This window comes from Triturus cristatus, chromosome 3_2 (genome assembly GCF_964204655.1).
Source record: "Triturus cristatus chromosome 3_2, aTriCri1.1, whole genome shotgun sequence".
Classification (NCBI taxonomy): domain Eukaryota; kingdom Metazoa; phylum Chordata; class Amphibia; order Caudata; family Salamandridae; genus Triturus; species Triturus cristatus.
The window spans coordinates 1,142,032,627-1,142,050,455 of NC_140584.1; the positions used below are offsets into that span (position 1 = coordinate 1,142,032,627).

At 41.5% G+C, this 17,829-nt stretch overlaps 1 protein-coding gene across 1 annotated transcript in view; it reads left to right on the top strand.

Annotated features, from left to right (window-relative positions):
• The window catches only part of SMARCAL1 (SNF2 related chromatin remodeling annealing helicase 1), a 355,566-nt gene that overhangs the window by 137,489 nt on the left and 200,248 nt on the right, over nt 1–17,829 (top strand). The window contains exon 5 of the mRNA XM_085649962.1: nt 8,332–8,382. Within this exon, the coding sequence (XP_085506088.1) occupies nt 8,332–8,382 (51 nt within the window). The remainder of the gene's footprint in view (nt 1–8,331; nt 8,383–17,829) is intronic.

A 17,829-nucleotide genomic window follows, 5' to 3' on the forward strand; every position in this document is an offset into this window, starting at 1 on the left:
AAGCGAGAGGACGAGCTGCATATCGTCGGTGTAGGAAATTATGTTGAAGATGTGGGTTCTGACGATATCCACTAGTGGCATCATGTTTATGTTGAAGAGGGTTGACCTGATGGATGAACCTTGAGCGACACCGCAGATGGTGCGCTTGGGTTGTGAGGTGAATCGAGGGAGACAGATTCTCTGGGTGCGCCCGAGAGGAATAATGCCATACATCTAAGAGCAAAAAGAACAGATGATGGATGAAATGGTGAACAAATCAAACATTCACCCCCAGTCACAGATCTAGGTTAAATCCATTGTTTTATAAGCACGCCGCGACATTCCACTTTAGACCCAGACATATGCATATCAGTCTTATCCCTGCTCCCATGGGAACAGTCCAACCTGAACTGCCAGGCCAGGTCCTCCCTGGACCAGAAACAAGCATCCATCTAAGTGCTGGTATAGTAAGGTTGCCAACAAGGGATTTTGTTTGTGGTAACTTAGTTCAATTTCTTAATGGTTAAATTTAGGGGTGTATTATACACAAATTATACACCAACAGTAAATGTTATCAAAGAACTATTTGTAGATAAAAAGTACACACACGGGAATTGTTTTTGTGAATAAAACACAAATCTTTTTATATAAATCAAAGTAAAAAAGGGAGTACAAAAAGAACAATAAGTTTCAAGCAATAGAGCATGAAAGATGGGTTAAATCAAATCCACATTTCATCAAATAACATCTATTTCCAAATAATTTTAACAGAGACTAATTTCAGTAATGAAAAAAAATCAACTGTGTTTATCTAATGGTGTGGAATTAGATGATGGAGTCGACGTTTCGGTCTTGGGTGGCAGAAGTCCGTCAGACCATCTTCAGGACAGTTAGTAATTGCATAATTAAACCCCTATGTAGACATAATACAAACAATTGCATTAATGAAAACATGATCTTTATAAATTGTAACTAATACAAGTTCATTCTAGACAACCCGTGTGTGAAGAGTAGTCTCTCTATAATGATTAATCAAACCTAATTTAATACTGCATGGCAGGAAAATAAAAATTGATCGTTGCCACATTCGGGAAAAGTGAAGGCCCATGCAAAGATCAAATGCTCTAACAATGGAACAGTTATGATCATAGTTTAAAAGTCTTATAGAACTCATTTTTGCTTCATCTTCTATACATTATAAAATCTCAAACAAATATTTATCTAATCAAGGTAAGGAAAAATTGCTTACTTCGTGAGTTCAAAGAATCACACGCAGCTTATTTTTTGTTTGTTTGTTGTTGTCAGGGCGTTTTGGTTGATATTGTAGCCTAGATTTAAAGTACACTATATTTAGTATACATCCTGAAAAATTCATGAAAAAAGAGGTCCTTGAGATGAATCCTACCTATTAATTGACCAACTTTCTCCTACCAGGAGATTAAACGGGAGAAATCCTTGTTCGTTCTTTTTTTCAAGAGCTTTGTTCTAAAAATACAAAGTGCGAACACCATTAGCTGGTGGGTTGCTTCTAGTTAAGTTCATTAGGCAAGACATCTAAGATTATTGGAGAAACATCTCATACTTAGATAAAGGACATACTGTTATGTACTTGTTAGATTTATTAATTAACAAAGTCAAACATGTGACTCCTTCGCTGAGTTCTTATTGAATGTCACAATAGCGCTAATTCTAGTCTAAGTATCTTGTTCATACACAGAGCATTCTGACATTCCAACACCCTATTTGTCATAGGAGTCTAGACTGATGTATCCAGAACATCACTGGGGTCTCTTTTGTATGTCTATTTAGCGCTATGGAGATCCAAAAAGTTCGAGGAAGAAATCATAGACTATAGAGTCAGTTGATCCACTTTTTAGCGTATTACTTAAATGCGCTGAGGTAGGCCGAGACAAGAAACGCGTGATTTAGCTGGCAATAGTTGGATATAATTCCGACCTAGCCGTTACAGCGCAGATCTCATATTCATTAAAGCCCAAACGAAACATGTGAGTTTCGTGAAGGCGGCTGCCATCTTTGAATACCACAATCCTATGGGCAAAAACTGCCATATGGAAATGGTCATGCTGGAAGTGGGTGGCTTAGAAAAGAGACTACGTAAATGTGGCCCTTTATCTATCTTAATCATTCTAAAAGGTGTAACAGTTAAAGTTAGATCACTGTAGACCTTTCGAATCAAGAATCCAGTATATTCTCAAAAATGTCGTCTAAATATCTGGTTGAGTCTACTAAGTGCAAACGAACTTTAAATCAAGAGAAAATCGAGTGTATTAGAGGCGGTCTACTTACATTTCCGATTATCGTTTGGGCGCGAAAAAATCTGCCGAGGTCGGGAACGCCTAGTTTAACTAGCAGTGTTTGGCTGTTTTTAAAGCTTGCTGATTAGGGGGCGGACCTCTTTCAAATTGAAGCCGGAAGTGTCATATGTTTCGTAAAGACGACGGCCATCTTTGACTGCCTAAAGTCCTATGAACACAAACAGATTCACGCTCTTATAGCCTTTTTAAATTAACCGAAAGGTTTCAAATAACTCTGGAATTGTTGTTTGTTTTAAAATAATGTCGCAATTCGAAGGAAGATGAACATAGGCTATATAATAGGTCATGGTGTGACTGCTTGATCAATGAAGCAGTAGATTGGCTATTTTGGAAAGACTAGGTCACGGGGATTCGTAACCTGACTGCAACAAATATTAGGTATGGTCAAAAAATGTTGCGAATGTCTGTTTCGTTAAAAATACTGAATTGACCAGTGGCTGTTTAAAAATCGGCATTTTGAATAAACAATACAGGAAAATCATATTCAAGCAGCTGTTCAAGATTAATAAACCATAATTTAAAGACACTTGATCAATCAATGTTAATCGTTATACAAAATGGCGTATATAGATACAGGGTATGATGTACAGAACATGGTATTTTGATCTTTTTGAATCACAAAGCTGTCTTGACAGGAATGGTCAATTGCATTGCTCATATAGTGCCCCAACATGTATCAAAAAAATAACATTTCGGTGTTCTACATAAATATATTTAGACATAAATTATATCAATTAGGTTTCCGTATAGAAATGTATCTATATCGAACAAAGACTATACCTATTGATATTTTCATGTTCTGTGTATACTTAAGTGCTGTTTACCAAAACAACATGTACATAAGGTACCCATATTAACTAATGGATCGAGTTAGATACACACTGAAATTGGACACACATTGATACAGTTCATATTTTTATGTTTTATACATGATTGGGTGCTGTTGTTATCGAACCAAAGGAGGTGTGCAATGACAATCCATATGGGCAGATGGACTTGAGAATACAAATTTAGGTCAACAAACTGATCATAGGTGTAGATGGTGTCAGCATTCACAGAATAGTTCTAATCAACCTGCATGAACATAAGGCCTGTGTGTTATACTAGACAAGCTAAAGTGTGCCATTCCGTGGCTGAATTCAGACCTTGTTTGATATTGTCAGTACGACAAATCCAGCGATTCTCTCTCATTGTGAGTGTACAGTCAACATTTGCTTGTCTAATTGTGGGTTTCACTACCTCAATGACCCACCAGAGCATATCTTTTTCGGTGTGTTTCATTCTGATGTAGTGGTCTACCAATGGTGCATTTTCAACCTTGCATCTGATTCTTGACTGATGTTGCAAGATTCGCTTTTTAACCATTTGTGTGGTTTTACCTATGTATTTCAAGCCACACGGGCTTTGGATACAATAGACCACATTGCTCGTGTTACAGTTTGAAAAACATTTCACTTTAAAGTTTTCACCATTCAGTTGAAAGGATTTTAGATTAACTGTGCTTGCACAAGCTGTACAGTTACTACATTTATAGTGACCGATGACCGGTGACAGCTGTCGCATATTGTCCACTATATTTTGATCTTGAATCGTGTAGGCATGGACTAGTCGGTCCTTGAGATTGGAACCTCTTTTAAAAGAAAACAGTGGTTCCTTGGCTAGTTCAGGCAATGAAGCTAAAAGTGTCCAATGTTTCTTGACGATTTTTTTGATCTTATTTGTGGCTGTTCCAAAGGTGGTAACACAAACCAGTTGGGGTTGATCATTTTTTTCTTTTACCTCCAATAAGGCATTTCGATCGTTGTACCAAGCCCTTTTAAGTGACTTTTTGAGTAGCTTGTTTGGATAGCCACATGAATGTAGTTTTTCTTTGAGTCTCTTAGCTTCCAAGAAATAGTCAACCCTTCTGGAACAGTTCCTCCGAACACGGAGGAATTGCCCAAAGGGGAGTCCATCCTTTAATGACTGCGGATGATGACTCTCATATTTTAATAGCGTGTTTCGTGCAGTCGGTTTTGTAAAGAGAGTGGTGTATAGTTTGTTCTCCGTGTCTACTCTGATCGAAATGTCTAAGAAATTCATATGTTGGTTGTTACATTCTAATGTGAACTTCAAATTGGGGTTCCTTGAATTTATCCAGTCATGAAACTCAGTTAATAGTTCTTTGGATCCTTTCCAGATTAGGAAAACATCGTCAATATATCTAAGCCAACACAAAATGTTGGCTGTGAATGGATTGGATATATTATGGATGTGTTGCATTTCGAAGTCAGATACGTAGATATTCGCGATATCTGGGGCATAAACTGCCCCCATTGCGACACCCTTTAGTTGTTGATAAAACGTTTTTTCAAAAAGAAAAAAGTTTTCACACAGAGAGATTCTGATGCATTCAATGATGAATTCAGTTGGAACCGCATGTGGTCTGGGTCTGTTGTTTAATAAATTCTCTATAATCTCAAGCACTTGTGTCTGTGGGATGTTGGTGTAAAGACTTTCTATGTCCATTGAGACTAGGAATTCACAGAGTGGGTCAAAAGGATGGTTTTCGACAACATTGATGACTGCTGTTGTGTCCCTTATATAGGTGGGGGTTTCAGTAGCATAGGGCCGGATGAAGAAGTCAGCATACTGTGCTAATGGTTTAAGGATTGAATTACATCCGGAGACAATCGGTCTACCGGGGGGTGTATTGGCGTCCTTATGTATCTTCGGTAAGATGTATATTACCGGCACTGTTGGAGATTTGTTGATTAGGAACGCTGCTTCTTTGGCACTGAGCCAACCACCATCAAAGCCTTTTTTGCTAAGTTCGCTGATAGATTTTTCTATGCGTGGAGTTGGATTACTTAGCAGTTTCTTATAGTGTGTTTCAACCGATAACTGTTTGATCATTTCAGTATTGTATGCCTCAAGAGCCCACAACACAATCCCTCCACCTTTATCGGCTGGTTTTATAATTGTGTCCGATAGGGATTGAAGATTTTTTAGGGCTTGATGTTCATCGTGAGTCAGATTATATCTCACATGACTCGAGGTCATAAAAAAGTTGTCTATCTCTGTTAGAATGGCATTTTCAAAAGTGATGACCTCTTTTGCTACCATTGTGTTTGTCGGAAAAAAGGTCGATTGTTGGTGTAGACCTGTAATGTCAGTTTCATGTGGTGAGATCTTGTTTGCAAAATAATTTTTGAGTCTCACCGAGCGAAATAATTTATATAACTCAAGTTTAGTTTGGAAGTGGTCATTTCTGTTAGTGGGTATAAAAGACAACCCGGCTGAGAGAACCGATATTTCTGATTCTGAGAGTTCATGTTTCGATAAATTGAAAATTGGGATGGTTTCAGTTGGATTTACCATTCGTAATATTGGTTCCGGGTTTGTCGAAAACCCGGGGTGTATTGATTCCGTGACCAACCTCTCCTTGGTGCTCGTTGTCGTCGTGGTTGGCCCGACCCTCTCCGGTCCTGTCCTAAAAGTGCAGCATCTTTGATTTTGATCTAGTACAGTCGTTTGAGGAGTGGGTGGTGGGAGATGTTGTCGAAAGATATGGTGAGGTCGAGCAGGATCAGGGCGGCCAATTCTCCTCTGTCGAGTGGAGTGCGGATGTCGTCTGTGGCAGTGATCAGGGCCGTCTCGGTAATGTGGTTTGCTCTGAATCCTGATTGAGGAAGCGTCTAGCAGGTTGTTTCTCTCTAGGTGTTCAGTGAGTTAGAAGTTGATGGCCTTTTCCAGGACTTTGGCGGGAAACGGTGTGGAAATGAGCCTTTTTAGGGCCTCACCGGTGCAGGGGTTCACCCTTATGTGTCCCACGGGTCCGTAAACCAACAAAGAAGAGATTGGCACTGAAGCTGGAATTCAAAATTACAAGTTTATTCACTCATGAGTGAGACCACGTCCATACAACACCCTCAAGTTTTCCAGGAGGTAGTGACTTGAATACACAGTCCATGGGTCTTTTATACGGAGTTTGTTGCAGAGAAAGCATGGAGACTCGAATAGAAGGTACAGTTCTTCACAGAAATAGTTATCGACAAACATAAGCAGATGGATATCACGTAGTCAGCGAAGTGGGAGGGGAAACAGAACTGCTTACATCAGTAAGACACAATGAACAGTTACATTTTCAAACAGGTGCATTCTAGCAGCTACAAGCCTCTCTTAGCTCATACATTTCTTGAGCTTAGAATAGAAGAAGTTAACTAAAGCTGATGACTCAAGCAGAAGAGAAAGGCAAGCAACAGTGAAGATGGAAGAATCACATGGCTAACAAAATGGACGCCACAACCAAGATGGCTTCAGCTCATGCTAACAGCAATTATTTTCGATTTCCACAACGGGAGCAGTGAGATGGAACTGTAGTTCTGGAGCTCGCTGGGGTCTGTGGAGGATTTCTTGGTGGGGGGGGGGGGGGGGGGGGTGGTATGACCTATAAATGTTTTCAGACATCGGGAAAGGTGGCTGTGGCGATGGAGGTGTTGAGGATGATGGTGAGCTAGTGGCTGATCTCGTCTCTTCTGAGGTTGAAGAGTCGATGGGGGCATGGGTTGGAGGGTGCTTCTGAGTGAATGGAGTTCATTAAGGCTGTGGTGTTCGATGTGTTGAGCTGTTTCCATGTGGTGAGCTTATGGAAATGTATTCCTTGCCTGTGAGTTGAAGGTTAGTGATACAGTCAGCTTTCTCATCCTGTTTGTCCTACAGGAATGCAGTCTTGCTTGGCCTACCTCAAGATCTTACCTGTTGCTTTCAGATTGTTTTAAATGCACCTTCCATGTCTGTTACGTAACTTAAGCTTCTGTTACATCCCAAATGGATTTCTTCCACATTAATAAATGGATCTTGTTTAAAAAAAAACTGTGCATGGTGCAAGTCACTGGCTGGCACTTTTCCTGAGTATCTCAGCTTTTAACTTAAGCCCCAAATGCTCTCTTTCTTTGTTATGGTTCTCATTTTCAGTACACTAGTAATACAACACTCTGTCTATGTGAGTGCAGGATACAGCACAATAAAGCCAGAGCTATTGCCATTTCTAATGCTTGCTTAGATTTTAGTCATCACAATGTTTGGAATTTGTATTTAGGTTACCGTAATTTAAAGCCAATGGTATATTTACTTTGATCCAATAAAACCATATATTGCTGTCATGTGCATTAAAACAAAAAGGGTTTCTATACCTGCTTTAAGTACACGTGCTTGCCAGGAAGCGCCCATGCTGTTCTATTGATATAATATGCATTGGTTATTTTTTAAATTTATTGACCATTTTTATAGCAAGCATATTGCTGCGACGTTTAGGGACAATATGTTTTCCCTTTAAAACCAAATTTATATATTTCCGCTAAAAATAAATTACTTTTATTTGGACTGGTGTTAGCCAAGACCTTTACATTTCACTAAAATTATGTCTATAATATATTTATAGGAGTTTTCAGCCACACCTTCATCTATTGGTCTCTTATTGTGTGATTTACAGTTTTCTTCTGCCCACTAGAGCATACTGCCTGGGGCAATGGGCAGCCCATTTCAGCCATTGGCTACTTCACTGTGAGTGATCACATTCTTCCCCTTTCACAAGGAGCAAGCATATCCACACACAAAGTAGTTCACTTAAGTGCAAGGGGCTACTATGGCAATGTATACTTTTTGAGACCCCAAAAATATTTTTCTTTTAGCCAGTGTTTTTTTTTAAATTTTATTTTTAGGTTAAGGAGGGCCCGGCAGCTTTCCCAGCATTAACATTTAGCAAAAACAGCATCAAAACACTAATTGACAAAGAGTTTTAGCGAATGTATTGGCTTTGCCATGGTTTTTATTTTTAATGCACTGCATGTGCAGTTTAGCAGCACACATTGCTACTCCTTGACAAAGCGTCCCATTTATTTGTAGAGCTAAATCCGTACCAGAAGTATATAGCATTAGTGCCACAAAGGTATCGATGAGTCCTGTATGTTTCTTTGTTGTTGTTCTGTGTTATGTTGCTGTGATGTGCCTGAATAGTTTCCCTTCTTCACCATAGACATGAAGACACGGAAGTGGAGTTTTCTGCTTCAGGACTATCAACGCTTAAGTGAGTGCCCTCATCTTGATTTAATGTTCTTTGATGGGACCCTGGGTGATCACTGCTGCATGTCTCCTGTTAGGAATGTCAATGTGCATGATGAGCCAAGGAAAGCACCCTTTTCGCAAATGTGATTTAATCATTGGCAGTTTGAAAAAAAGATTCAGTCTCAGACGTTGTGGAAAAGCGAAGCCATGTGGGTTTGTACATTCCAATTTCTTATATAATTATTCCACTATCTATGGTGTTTGTGGCAGTTACATTTCTTACCGCATTTGTGACTGTACCTTTAAACTGTTAGGGGTTTACCTGGTCACTGATGTTGTACCATAAACGTAATTTTTTCAAGGTTTCCTAATGTTGAACTAATGCACGTGTTTTCATATGGCCAAATCCTGCTGCAACGATAAGATTTTGCAGCCCTGGCTTTTTGCGCATTATTATGGATTTGCCACTTAATCCATCATTTTATGCATAATCTGCAGATTTCAGCAAAAAAATGTGATTCCAGCTCAAACAGAATAAAAATCACAGCAATGCATGTTGACAGAGTGGAAGCCACTTGTAAAGGGTGTCTGGTCACCTTTCTTTGGCTTATTTCTGTATTTATTTGTCATAGTGGTACTAATGAGGTGAAGCCCTTTCCTATAAAGTGTTAACCTGTGTAAATGAGGTAATACTCACTAAATTTGCTGTATTCGCCACATAATTTGCCTTTTCTTGCCACGTAATTTAGTCAACCCTGCTCATAATTTGGTCATCCCCTGTCGCATAATTCCAGCGGCCTTGCATGTAGCTCATCTGTTGTGTTGGTGTGACTTATATTGGTGCAACCTTTGATCGTGGTACAGGTGCATTATACACAACTATTAAATATTGGGGTTTTATGTTGAAATCATTTTTGTTGAGAAATAGTTTTGAGGCTAATGTGAGCCAAATAAAGATATACGCATAATCAAGCACAAATGCACTGAAAAGCCTTCAACGTATTTTTTCATCAACTTAAACCTGATGCCGTTTATATCACTAAAGTAACAAACTGTTCTACCCCTCTGCTGTGAATCACAATGATCTTTTCAAAACCACCTCTCAAATTTGGCCGTGTTTTCTAAATAATCTGTTGTAGACTCTGTAATGTCTAGTGAGTTAGAGATGACGGGACCCTTTTGGTTCCTGATGGACTCCGCAGAACAGTAATGTAAGTGCTTTGGATAGGTGATAGAATTCATGATTTAGAATGTTCCGTTAGCAGTTATACCCTAAGGAATAAGGACTTGTACCACCAAGCTCCGTGTGTGGCATAATCATTTACAAGCTCCGTGGCTGATGATGACGCTACAATTGCCGACAAGATAGGGGATACGTAACCCGAAAAACCGATTGTGCTCTGCCAAAGAGTTTGCCATGGTCCAGCAAACTGCGCATGCATGCCACACGGGCCTCAGTCGCAGTGAAGATCGATGGTTGGCATATGTGGAGTCAAAGCGCCACTACAGCCAATGCAAAGCTTTTGAATAAGACAAAGGCCTTACAGGGAAATTGGTATATTATTGGCCTGGAACCTGCTAGTGAGGCTGTGAAAGTGGTACTGCGCCACAATGCAACACAGAGCTACAAGCCATACGGAACGATAAAGGAAGTGACAACCCGGTGCGAAGAAGTACTAAAAATATATATATATATATACACTCAAATACCAAGATTATAATTCGATATACCAGAACCTGAGCAAAGAGAGCCATCCAACCTCCGCTGTGGGTGAAGCGACCCAAGTAAAAGCACAAGGGTTGTGCTTACATACCCGTGCACAAACCAACCGCTACAGAAGACTCTGGGTGCATTCCCGAACAACTCAAAGGTCATCAAGAAGCTAAAAGACTAAAGTGGCCACACAACCTCAAATAGGCCGGGACTACACAAGTGTCCGCACATGGCTAGTGCTTAACGAAGGTGTCGGTCCAAGTAGGCAGCCAACATCACCAGAGTGTGCTCTGTTCATGACAGTAGGAAGTTCCACAGGTTATGATACCACGCTTACCTAAAACCACTGCTTCTACTCAATACAACCAAGAAGCAGAATATTGGCACCAGGTGGACTGCCTGGGTCAAAAAGAAGTGATAATTTCATTTATGCATTAGAAGTAGACAAAAAGAATGTCAAATATCTCAAAAATCTTGTATGTGAAGCAATAAAGAAAATACCACAATCTAATGAAGTCTCCTACCGTCAAATTAAAGAGGCGTTAAATATCAAGTTCAATCCGATGCCGAATGTCGATTACAAAAGATACATTTTCAACCAAGAAATGCAGAAAGCTGGTGAAACAATGAACGAGTTTGTTGAAAGACTTGATAAGCTTATCAAACATTGTTAGTTCAGTGAATTCAATGATGAAGAAGCCATACATCTCAGAATCATAGATGGTTTCCTTCAGATGATGAATGCTGAGAGAAACACTCAGTCGTACTCATGGCTGCAAGAGCCGCAGAACATGCAGACCGACGAGCTACTGTCATGGAGGCCAGAGCCCAGAGTGGGTCAGCCTTGAATATGAAAAGTTAGCAAAGACACAACGGGGTACAAAGTGATGTACCATATGTGGCTTTCCTTTTCCACGTGAAGGTAAATGTCCCGCCATTGGACAAGTATGCAAAGGCTGCGAGAAAGAAAACCATTTTGTAACGGTTTACAAAGCAAAAAAAAAAAAACTAAGTGTGTCACATCGAAAAAACAAAATGGACGCCCAAACGTTCCAGAAGCTACGCTCTATTTGCGCTCACAAGGCCAAGAGGCCATATATGTTGAGGTAAATGGAAACTAAACAAAGTCGATCGTCATCTAAATCTTCGACATTGAAGAAGATGGATGGGTGCTGTCAATATTAACTAAAGGGAAACGTGCGCATGTCGGATTGGTCACCTGCAAGGAAGAATGAAAGGTGAAGAGAGACAGACAGCTAAAGTCACACAATTCATTTGGACACTGTCATAAAACCACACTAAAGGTGAATGGCTGTCCATACCTTTTATTATAGACAGTGGTGCCTCAATAAACATTATCTCACAACATCGAAGACTCAAGTGTATACATGGGCTGCATCAACGGCATTATAAAATCAAGTTTGTAGTAACCATGAAGCACAAAAAGACAAATGTACATCACAATATAGTGAGCCAATTACCATTGTTGTTTCATGGATTAGGGATACTTAAGGCAATGAAAGTGCGACTGCATATTAATAAGGACATTCATCCTGTTGCTCAGTGACATCGTCGAATTGCATTTCGTTTACGGGATGCTGTTGAAAAAAGTTTGAGACCTTACTAAAGCATGATATCGCTGAGTGATTTACTGTTCTGACACCATAGTTTTCACCCATATTGGTAATGCCTAAAAAAGATGATGAAGTAGCTGTATGCATCTGTTTAAATATGCAGCTAACAAGGCAATTGAAAGAGAACATCATCCAGGACCCCAGATTGCAGATATGATCACACAGCTGAATGGTGCCAAAGTTTTCTCTTGCCTTGATCTAAACAACAGATATCATCAGTTGGAACTAGAAGAAAATTGCAAGTACAATTCTACCTTTCTACCCATATTGATTTGATATAAAAGAATACGTTTTGGCGTGTCATCAGCTGCAGAACTGCTTCAAGATGTCATTCACCGCATAATACAGCCTGTCACACAGGCTTTCAATTACAGCGATGATGTATTGGTATTTTGGGCCACTGGAAAAGAACATGATAAAGCGCAAGTGTGCCGTTTACTTGCTGATGTTGGCATCACTTTGAATGATGACAATAATGAGTTCCACAAAGCAAAACTCAAATTCTTTGCCCATATTTTCTCTGATGGTGGAATGACTCTAGATCTGGCTAAAGTATAGGCTTTGTCAGCCACTTGTCCACCACAAGATGTTACCATGTTATGCTCTTTTCTTGGCATGGCCAGCTACTGTTCTAGGTATAACCGTGATTTCGCCACTGTAAGTGCCTCATTAAGTGACTCAACCAAACAAGTTGCTTCATTTAAATGGTCATATGAATGTGAATAAAGCTTCAAGAAAATCAAACATGCAATTGAGAATCCCACTTACATGGCCTACTTAGATCCAAATCTCCTGTTGACGCAAGCCCGGTAGGGATGCGTGCGATTTTTGCCCAACACAATGGACATTCAAATGCTCAAAGTCCTATTGTAGCTTATGCTTGTAGTAGTTTGTCACAGACTGAATGTGCCTATTCACAACCTCAAAAAGAAAGCCTAGCTGCGGTGTGGGCTTAAGAACATTTCCATGTGTTTCTATATGGAAAGAAATTCACTCTTGTCTCAGATCAAGCATTGCTTTCCATCTTTGGCAATGCTATTCCCAAGATGCCCCCTCGTATTAAAAGGTGGGGGTTGCGACTGCAGGAATATGACTACACTATTGTGCACCGACCAGGGAAAGATCATAACCCTTCTGACCTCTTTTCACGAGTGCCAGTACAATGTTAAAGTACCACTTCCAAAACGGCTGAAGCCTACATTTGCATTCATTGTTAAGTCCAGTATACCTGCTGCTATATCAGTGAAACAGATTGTTGCTGCCATGAGCACTGACAGTGATATGCTAATACTAAAAGACATTATTGCTGAGACAGCAAGTCATTGAAGTGGCACATGAGGGACATCGTAGAATAATCGCCATCAAACAAGCTCTCGGAGACTGAGTCTGGTTTCCTCATCTTGATGAGAGTTGAAAGGGAATTTAAGGCCTATCATTTATGCAAATGTTTATCTCCCAAAATAACACAGCATCTATTGAACATGTCCGATCTTCCAGAACATGTGTGGTAGAAAATTGCTGTTGATTTCTTTAGGGCCCTGAACAATGGACATCATTTAGTGGTAGTCTGATGAGTATTCTCAGTTTCCCCCTTGGAGAAGACCTTTCGTCGATCCCTTAGGAAAAAGTCATCAAGCCTACCTTTCAACAGTCAAGATTTCAAAGACTTTTTCACTCACGTTAAGCATCAGAAAATCACACCTCTTTGGCCTCAATCAAACTGTTTTGCTGTGTGTTTTATGAGCACCTTGAATAAGACTGTTCAGCCTGCTGCGGTCGAGAGGTTTGAAATCAAATCAGTTCTTTATTCTGCTCTTCGTGCATACCGGTTGACTCCCCATTCAGCTACAGGTGAAAGTCCTGGGAGAGCCAAGAAGACCAAGTTGCTACAATGGACCACTAAAAGATTGAATAATGATGGTGAACTTTGTCAAACAGATTCAGATCTCAAGCACAAAATGAAGACCTATGCAGACAAACGGTGATGTGTGAGGAACACGGTCTTTACAGAAGGAAATCGAATCCTTGTCAGACATAAACAAAAATGCAAGTCTGATGCTCCTTTTAATGTTGACCCAATGGAGGTTGTGGCTAGTAAAGGACACATGGTGACTGCTCACCATCCTAGAAAGTCCATTACGCAAGATTCTTCACATTTCAAGCACCTGCCTCCATATTCGCCAATACCAGATGTCAGAAGTGAGACTGAGAATCCTGAGAGTCTAACGACTGCACCAGTGTCTCTGTCACCAGTGCCAGTCATGTACACTTCTCCTGTATCTCTGCCGTCTCGCATGACAAGATCTGGGCCATTGATTTGAGCACCGAAACGACTTAATGAAGAGTTATGATGTATATATGTATTATTTGTACTTTCTTTTTATTTAACAACGGAGGAGATGTAGTCTGTTGGGAGTTAGAGATGACGGGACCCTTTTGGTTTGTGACGTACTCTGTAGAACAGTGACCTAAGTACTTGGTTGTCGTTGATAGAATTCAAGATGTAGAATGTTCAGTTAACGGGTATATGCTGAAGAATAAAGCGGTACAAAAGGGGGTGGTGATGGACGGAGCATCAGAACCAATCAAACACTCACACCCAGTCAACAGATCTGGGTTTGATCCATCACCGTTCTTTAGCCCACTCTGCCACCCCAGTTCAGACATGGCCATATGCAAATCAGTCTGACCCTGTGCCTCATGGGAACAGTCCAGCCCGAACTGCCAATCCATGCCTTTCCTGGACCGGAAACAAGCTTCCTAGGACCGGTTTCTGGCATTTCAGCCGTCTTCAGCCAGGCTTGCTTGAATCCAGTGGCAAAGTGAGCAAGGGACTCACGTCTGAGCATACCCAGCCAACTTATGGCGAACAAAGCGGTACAAAAGGGGGTGGTGATGGACGGGGCATCAGAACCAATCAAACACTCACACCCAGTCAACAGAATAAAGACGTGGTCATTCCAAGCTCCATATGTGGCGTAATAATTTACAAGATCCGAGGGTGGGGAGGACCCTGCAGACTCCATGTTGGCAATGGAAACAAATGCACAAACTTCAAATATGTAGTATGTGTGTATAGCAGGCCCATGTACTTACACTGGCTTTTCAGCTGCTGACTTTAGCTTTTCTAAAGACCCTCTTACCTGTCTCTCTGACATAGACCCTGCCATTTGTGTCTTCCACCTACTCCTCCGTGGAGGACATTTTATTTTTAATTCAGTGAGAAGTACTATGCAGATTTTTTACAATTCACTAATCTCAATTCGCCCTGTGCAGTGCCTTACCCTTCTTCTCCTGCGCCTCTGAATATCTCTCCAAGCAAGCACATTGTCGCTGGCAATCTAGCTAAGAAGTCATCTTTTACTCCTTCTCAATCTCTGCCTTCTTTCTTTGCGTAGCATTGTTTTGTCTCTGCATCATCTAGGGCCAGCCTCTGTAACGCTGTCTCAGGGCAATCGTTGGAATGTGGTAGAGGATGCCCGCTTTGCTCTCATCCGGTCTTGTCCTCGGCCTTTCCCTCTGCAGTCATGCCCCTCAGCCTGTTCCTTGCCTCAAGGCTTCTACCACCAAGCCTTCACCTCCTCAAATCCGGTTTTCTGTGGGTAAACTCTATTTCCAGGGTATACCTTGTTTTGCCGGCTACCTGGACCACTCGCCTTTGACTCGTTCCCCAGGACGAGTGCTGCCATCTAGACTGCTTGCGGAGTGGTTGGGCTCTGAATTTCTTTTGGCTTACGGTGGATCTCAGGAACTGAACAGACCCCCGAGGGTGCCACCATGCTCCTGCAACTTGGGCACTACATTCCGCATCTGTAATGCACACCAAGAAGCGAAGTATGGCTAAATATTGAGATTTTTTTTATCTGTAGCTAATGTTTTGATTTGTCATTTGTGTTCAGTTTAATAATCCAGAGTTAAAGTAGTCAGCCATTTCAAGGAAAGAGTAGAGAAGCTTGGTCAGTATTTGAAATCTACGTTTGTTGAATGAATAAACTTTGAAAATAAAAAATAATAATGATAGCAGTTTTCTGATAGTGCTGGAATTCAAGTAGCAGTACATGCAGACTTGTACCTTTTGTTTGCGATTGCATAAATGTATGCATATGTTCTTATTTGCTTGCTCATTTTTGTTTTAGTCACAAATTAAGTATTCAAATACTGCAAATGGGTTTTGGTCCCCTTACTTAGCTATTGTGGCCATCTTAATCTGTTTTCTTCCCAATTGTTAATTATTAATAATACTTTCCAAAAGCATTCAGATATGGCAACCCATATTTACCTGCACACAGGGCCATCTTCGAATGTTTTTTGAATATTTATCTCAGTTTTTACTGTTTCAAGATGGCAGATACACTTACTTAACTTTTTAATCAGTTAAGGAAGCTAAAGCATCTAAAAAAACATTAAAAGATGGGCACACATGCGTTTTGACAATGTGACCTGACTGGCACAAAGACAGCATTAGTTTAAAATCACTTCTTTATCTGAAGTAATTTTAGTTTACGAAGTGTGAATTTTGTCCATAACATTGCGGCAATATGCTGATAGGTGTACATTGTGAACAGAAGCCAGCTACTGTGCATAAATACAGAGTGCATCAGGATCCTTAGGAAAAGTGAATTGGGTGGGGTAGATAATGCGTAGGAGGGATGTTATACAGGTACCAATAACAAAAAAAGAAAATATTGAAATTTAAGTTCAACTAAATAAGAAACATGAACAAAGATTTTGGTGTCTCAGACTGACGACATGCTTGAACCACATTATCTGAAAAGCTAAATGACCAAGACAAGTATACACCTAATTTTTCTTTTTTTTAAAATTTATTTAAAGGCAGTTTTTCTGAGATTATTTAAAACGTTGTGTTTTTTGTCACAGCAGGTGTAGGTAATGCAAGCTGTCTGTCACAACTCGGACCTTCAGCGCGGCGCGAGTGAAGCGAGCGCGGGGCGAGGGACTACATCTCCCAGCATGCGGAGCGGAAGGCGCGAACACGGGACCTATATAGGCCCCGCCTTCCTTCGCTCCGGTGCTTGTCAATCAAATCTCGAATCCCAACGAGCCCAGAACGCTGCTAGCGTTTTCCTTCGTTCCGAGAACTATTCGAAGCCACGCGACTACCTTCGGCAGATCGCCACCACGGGGGACGAGGAGCCCCGACGCGAAGTACTTTCCCAACCCGCCGAAGGCACTTCTCCACCTTCCTGACGACCAGAGATTCCTCTACGGAGTTACCGCGCCCAGCACACCGGCCGCCGCCGTGGAGCTTCACCTGCGCTGCAACACCGCAAGTCTCCTGACTTCAACCCAACACTTCACGCCCAATTGACCTGGAGCTACCACATCCCTATCCTCACGGGCAAGAACGCAGGGACGCCTTATCCGGACGCCGCGTTCGCCCTCAAGGGGTTGTGGTACCGCTCCCTTTACTCTTTGTTTTTTCCTTCCTGTGTACCTTTCCCGATTACCGGATTCTGCACTGTGCGTCAGGAACTACCTGCGTCTAATTGCAGAACACTCCCTCCTTCCCGCTTGGAGCCGATTGAAAGGCTCGGAGATCGACCACGACATCTTTTCCCTATGCGCTTGAAGCCGCTTGAAAGGCTTGGAGAGCGGCATAGCCCATAGAATCATTCCGGGGTCATCACACTGGACTTGTGAGTACGGGTCTCAATCTTGGGGCTCTCTGTAAACTCTCCTGTGCTGTGGTCCAGTCCTGGGCTCAGTTAGCTCACTCTGTTCTCTCTTTCCAGGGTTACCCGGGATCACGGTTCACCTCGGAAGATCACCTCACCCCCAAGAAGTCTTACCTGTCCCCTTTCCGGGGTTCCCTTCCGTTCCTTCTCCCCCTTGAGGTGGTGTGTCACGCTAGACGTGTCATTCAGGGTTAGGCGGGCAACACCACATAGGGGGAGGGGATTATCCGCATCGCTCCCGCTGTATCCGGCGTACAAGGTGAGTGGTTCTCAACCTTGTATCTCAGATCCTGACAGGTTGACAAGCCCACGAATACGTACAGCCTGAGCGATGGATGCGGATACTACCCTGACCGCTATATTAGACACTTTAACTGCCTTGCGAGGAGAGGTTGATGCCTTTCGGGCAGAAAACTCCGCTCTTA